We start from the raw sequence: 6,318 nt of genomic DNA, 5'->3' as shown, positions 1-6,318 counted from the left end.
TTGAAGCCGTTGAAGCTAGAGGTGATCTAGGTAGCACCTACACCTGATCTAGTCGCGTCTGACGCGCGTGGTCACTAGCCTTACCTTACTCAAGGTCGTAGTACTTCGGTCCCATATTAATTTCATATGTAAAGGATGTGCAAATACCTGGGCGATTAGACACGTTTGAGCCGAATTTCCGAGTGTCGCGTCGCACTGAAACCTTCACCAAACAATGCACCTTCTTTCTTCCTGCAGCCAAATGGATAACGACGTTCCTATTAAGCCCCAGCATGCCTCAGACAGAGGCTCGTCCAGCAAGCCGTTTGTTAACATGGATGCTTTGCAAGACGAATGGAGCATCTTCCCATGGAACCATTTCCCAGGTTATACGATTTCCGAGCGCGCTGGCAGGCAGACTTCGTGGGTCTGGCAGCATGGTTTCGACATTCAACCTAGCGACTATCCCACGAAGAGAAAATGGATTTGCAAGCCCTGCCTGAAGAAGCCGAAGCAAAAAACATCAGACTTCTCTGCCGTTGGCACTCAGAATATCGAGAATCATCTGTTCAAAGAGCACAGACTTATCGATCTGTCCGGGAAGAGGGCCGCCCGCTCTTGGGAAAGGAACCATGGACAAGAACCCGTCCAAGAATATCGTGGAGATGTTGAATCTCAACGCTTCAGATCCTAAAGAGCAAGGTATCGCGAACGCCCTCATCCAGCGCTTCGATAAGGACCATTTTCAGAGACTTCTTCTCGAGTGGGTGGTCGACGCCAACGTCTCCTTTCGCCAGCCCGAGCACTGTCGTCTCCGACATATTTTCGAATACCTGAATCCATCGGTCGCAGTGACGAATGCCCACATCTCGCACGATACCGTTCGAAAGCGAATTGTTGACCTTTATATCCGATACAAGACGTGCGTAATCGACAATCTAAAGAGCACCCCGGGCCAAATTCATATTGCGTTCGACGGCTGGCGTTCCAGGAATCGGCACGCTTTACACGGGCTTATCTGTTTTTACATCGACAAGGATGGAGTTCCATCAAAGCTTGTCCTAGGCATGCCGGAGCTGAAGATCTCGCACTCGGGAGAGAATATCGCAGCCCAGATCCTCGAGATCCTAGAGAGCTATGAGATCCTCGACAAGGTGGGCTATATTACACTGGACAACGCTGGGAATATGGATACGGCGACAGAGGAGATTGCAGAGGCACTGGGCTTCGATCCGAAGAAGCGGAGGGTGCGATGCTTTGGCCACGTGCTCAACTTGGTGGTCAAGGCCTATTATTTGGACACAAGTCCGACGCGTTTGAGGCGAAGATTAACGGGAGCCTGTTCTTGACGCGGTCCAGCATGAAATCTGGCGAAAGAAAGGCCCAGTCGGAAAGCTTCATAACCTAGTACATTGGATCCATCAGTCCGATAAGCTGACGTACCGGCTTCGTGCACTTCAGGAGGAGTTCTTTTCAAAGTCGGACAACCCCAAGATTCGAGCGAAGAAACCTGTGGACGTTGTCCTTGATAACCTTACTCGCTGGCTTTCGACTCTTTATATGATACGGCGCGGCCTCGGATTGCGGCCTTTCTTAGAAGACCTTATTGAGAAGGTCACGCTTGAGTTCAGGAAAAATGCCGCAATGGGATGAGAAGGGCAAAGAGATGCCTTTGTGTCTCCGCGAGGAGAGTCTTCTCAGTGATAATGACTGGAAGGTCATTGAGTTGATGGATAGGGTGCTTGTTGACTTCGAAGAAGCACTCCGAATGCTAGAAGGCGACGCTCAGAGTCGAGTTCGAAAAGGAGGCCGCATTGAAGCATACGGAAACATGTGGGATGTTGCCTCAACCTACGAATTCCTGATGGACAGACTAGAGGAGTGGAAAGCAGTAGCGGAGAAGTTCCCCGATCCAGAGCACCTCAAGGCTAACATTAATCTGGGCTGGGATAAGTTGAACGACTACTATACGAAGCTTGACGAAACGCCAGCATACTATGCTTCTGCTATTTTAAATCCGGTTTCGCGTTGGGGGTATTTCGAGAATACATGGACCGACAAAGCACAGCTCCCCTGGCTTCAGGAGGCAAAAAGAATGGTGAGAAAGCTGTGGGAGGAGGAGTACAAATCGCTGCCGATCCCTTCGATGCCTGACGAAGAGCGTCCGTACAAGCGACTGAAGGCAATGAGCGCGCTTGAGAGACACCGAGCCCAGAGGACTTCGTCGCTGCCAAACGAATCTTCCTCTTTGGAAAGTTCACTGAATCCGGACCATGATGAATATGACCGCTGGCTGTCGAGTGCTGACGCTGAGAATGATCCTCTCGTCACCAACCCATTTCAGTATTGGTGGCAGAGACGGAAAGACTACCCACGGCTGTCACGGATGGCTCTCGACTTGCTCTCGATCCCTCCCATGTCCGCAGAGTGCGAGCGTCTCTTTAGTACCACTGGGCAAATGGTGTCACCGCTACGGACTCGATTGGAAGCCAGCACGATAGGGATTACGCAAACGTTACGGTCGTGGGTACGGAATGGCCTAATCGACGCCGTGGATACGTTGATTGACGTGTCAGGGGAGAATGCGAATAGCATTATATGGAGTCCAGGGGATGATACTGGACATGCTGCCGGCTAGGGCCCTCGGAGACCCCGTGGGCCGTACGTGGTTCAACGTCTTCAATTCAACTCAATCGCCCCCATCTGAAGGCAGGTGGTTCAACTCAACGGGACCAATGATGAGTAAGCTGTCAACGCAACTCAATGGTGAGGCCAAATTGATGGAATTGAATTGATCGCCACCCTGCATGCCGCACCTGTGTCCGTGTTGCGATTGAACTTACTTCTATTCAATTCTGTCTGACAGCTCTCAACATATATATACATAGTGGCACGTCCGTGCCACTATCCAGTGACTCACCACTTGTAACTGCTGCCTAAACATGTCTTGGTCCATGTCTCATACCAAGTCAACACTCCCTAGAGCTGTCAGACTTCAACTAATACAATGGCAACGCTATTCATAGCGTACGGGTCCAATTCCAATCCTCCTCCTGTTCCTCTCGAAAGCCTCCCTAGGCAGAGGCTTGGTCATCCCATCTGCTAGCATATTCTCCCCTGGAACCCAGTAGACTTGGATTCTCCCTTCCTTGACCTCATCAACGACGTGATGAAATGCTATATCAACATGCTTGATTTTCGACGTGTTCGATACTCCTCGGGTCAGCTGTACAGCTCCTTATTATCTCCAAGCAGTAGTGGCACTGTTTGCTCTCCCTTTCCTTCCAGTTCTGCAAGTAGTCGACGTCCCCAGAGGGCAGCTTTTGTGGCCTCCCCCATCCCAACATACTCTGCTTCTGTCGTAGATCTTGCCACTGATTTCATCTTCTTGCTATACGTCATGACGGCGCCTCCGTAGACCATAAAGACGAACCCCAGGATACTCTTCCGGTCCCTTGGATCAGTAGCGTAGTCGGTGTCAGAGAACGCTTCCCCATCTTGTAGGCCTGCAGAGCCGACGTGCCCTTCGATGTTGTGGTCAATGGAATAATAGTCGATATCGCTGCCTTCGACTCCTTGTGCGTGCTCATTATTTCCGCCATATGTGATACCGTGGTGAATAGTCCTGCCGACATAACCCAATATTCGTAGCAAAGCCTTCCAGTGGTTCCAGCATGCCTCTACCGTGAAAGATGCCATTCTGTTAACTGCGAATATAATGTCGAACCTCGTATTGCATAGCCAAATCAGCTTTCGAGCAATTCCACGTATTTCAACCATTCGTCATGGTTCAGAGGTCGTCCCGGTTCCTCAACGAGCTTCCGTATAGCTCCAGGTTCCATGGGGTTGCGTGCTTCATTGAGTCGTCGTAGAAATTCTGCCACGATTTCCTTCGCAAATTGTGATTGATCAATCATCAGCTTTCCTTTGTGCCTTTGAATCCGAATTCCGAGAATGTTCTCTGCTTCTCCGAGGTCTTTCATCTCAAATCTTCCCTTCAGCTTTTCCTTGACCCGTTCAATGGCATCCTCGTCCCCCCCTGTAATCATAAAGTCATCCACGTGCACGCCGATGATTACCCCGACTCTGTATGTCTGAATATTGTCGGGTCCACTGTCATCGGTGAGAAACCAATCTCCTTGAGATATTCTGATATTAGCAAATACCACATCCTTGCAGCTTGCTTCAATCCGTACAAACTCTTCAGGATCTGAACGTATTTCCCGAAATATTGCTGGAGCTCAGTTGGCACTTTCATGAAGATCCTTTCCTTTAGGTCTGCTGCAAGGAACGCAGCCACAGCATCCATCTGGTATACCTTCCAGCCTTTCTTCGCCGCTAAAGCTAGAATGATCCTCATCGCATCGAGCCGGATCGTGGGTGCGAAGGTTTCCTCGTAATTGATCCCGTGTTTCTGTGTGAACCCTCTCGCGACTAGACGTGCTTTATACCGTAGTATCTTCCTTCTTTGTCTTTCTTGTGATCAAACACAAGCTTGGCATCAACTACTTCTTCTCCGTGCACGTCACCTTCGTTGATTTCCTCCGAGAATGTCTGTCGTCGAATGAGATTCTGAACTTCCTCATCTATAGCTCCTACCCATTGATCCTTCTCACTGCCTTTCATCGCCTGTCGGAAGGTAAGCTTTTCGGGTCGAAGTCGTACAGGTCTGTATTAGGCTGGAGAAGCGTCCTTGCTACCATGGCTCTTTCCTTCCTGCCACTCTCCCTCGCTTCTTCAGACGTTCTGCCATGCGCTGTTCTTCTCTTTGCCGCCATTCCAGCTCTGCTCGCTGCTTCTCTGATCTTTTGAGTGCCACGGCCTCTCGTCGAATCTGGGATCTTGTTTTCGGCAGACTCCTTTCAGGAGAGGTTATATCCGCCTCCCCTGTATTGACAATGATTGTGTCTCCTTGGAGCTCTTCCTCCGAATCCGCAGTGTCTTGGTCGGTCGGGTTCCCATCCGCTGCTTCTCCGGCATCCTCCCCAGCTTCTGTAGCTTCCTGGTCCATGGTCCTATCCCTGACCGAATCTTCGGCATCAGAGTCATCATCAGTGAGCTCCCCTTGCTCCTTTTTCTCTTCCTTCTCATCGTCATACTGCGATTGTGATTCTTGGCTGATTTCATTGTCCATATACTTGCTCTCATCGAATTCCACGAATCGAACCTCGTGGACCTTCTTATCAGCTGGGTTCCAGACTAGATAGATTTTATCTGTCTCCTCTTTGTATCCAACAAAACTCCTTGCCATGCTCTTTTCAGAAGCTTTGTTCTCTTTTCTTTGGGAATAAATACCCAGGCAGGACATCCGAACACTCTCAAGTGCCCTGATCTTGGCTTCTCTCCACGCCATAACTCCCATGGGCTTTTAGCCATTCCCTTGACAACTCCCCTATTTCTCAGATAGGCCGCTGTTGCATTCGAAAACTCCCAGTATGCTGCCGGGAGGTCCATTTCGTGACGCATAGCAGACCCCCTCTCTGATATGGTTCTCATGCTCCTCTCAGAGATACTATTCCCCTCCGGGTGGTAGCCCACTGTTGGTTCGATCCGAATAGCTCTCCCCGTGCAAAATACCTTCATTGCCTCGTTTAGAAACTCCTTTCCGCGATCAAAGCGCATCGCCTTGACCTTTTCGCCTTTTCCGTACTCGCGACACTCCGCCTCTGCAACAACTACCCAGGCTTTGATCTTGTCGGTAATTCTCGTTTTGTCTCTAGAGAAATAAACCCAAACTCGCCCGGTAGCCTGATCGGTGATTGTTAGCATGTACTTCATTCCTGAAGTGATAGCTCAACTGGCCCCCAAAGATCTATATGGACTCTCTCCAGCTTTTCTGTCACCGCAGACATTGGCTCCCTTGAGACTTTTCTTGTCATTTTGGCCTCGGTGCAGCTTGAGCAGAATGACGGGCAGAATGAGTTGTCTCCGAGATCATCCATTACGGCGTTCAGTTTGCCCTCCATATGCTTTCCAGGGTGTCCCAGCCTAGCATGTAGTAGTCTTTCAGGCATCTTCAGGATTGACTTCAGCGCTACCCCGTTATCGCCACCCTTTCTTGGATTGTATGGGCTCGGTGCCCTCTTGTCTGGCTCAAGCGCCACACCTTTTTATGTCTGTGGCCAAACAGCACCTCCTCCTGATTTCTTGTCACCGTGACTGTCTTCCCGGAGAGTCCACGACAATACATGCTCCCTGTCTTCCAGTTCACCGACTGATAGCAGGCTGCTCGTCGCCTCCGGGATGTAGTGCACCCACGTACTATTGTCGACCTTGCTCTTCCTTTCTGTGAGACGTAAAAGATCCTCACATCTCCTTCCCTCTTGAACGAACCTCGGA

At 50.2% G+C, this 6,318-nt stretch overlaps 1 protein-coding gene across 1 annotated transcript; it reads left to right on the top strand.

Moving 5' to 3' along the window:
• Positions 1–611: 611 nt before the first annotated feature.
• HRG_01562 (restless-like transposase) lies at positions 612–1,632 on the top strand (the record flags this gene model as incomplete). The annotated part of the gene is made up of 2 exons (XM_044860033.1): positions 612–1,256; positions 1,339–1,632. 2 exons carry the CDS (start codon positions 612–614, stop codon positions 1,630–1,632), a joined length of 939 nt encoding a protein of 312 aa, XP_044726433.1.
• Between the last annotated feature and the right edge of the window lie 4,686 nt (positions 1,633–6,318).

The sequence above is a fragment of the Hirsutella rhossiliensis genome, assembly GCF_020360975.1.
Source record: "Hirsutella rhossiliensis strain HR02 chromosome Unknown scaffold00001, whole genome shotgun sequence".
Classification (NCBI taxonomy): Eukaryota; Fungi; Ascomycota; class Sordariomycetes; order Hypocreales; family Ophiocordycipitaceae; genus Hirsutella; species Hirsutella rhossiliensis.
This window is presented reverse-complemented; position numbering and strand designations above follow the sequence as displayed.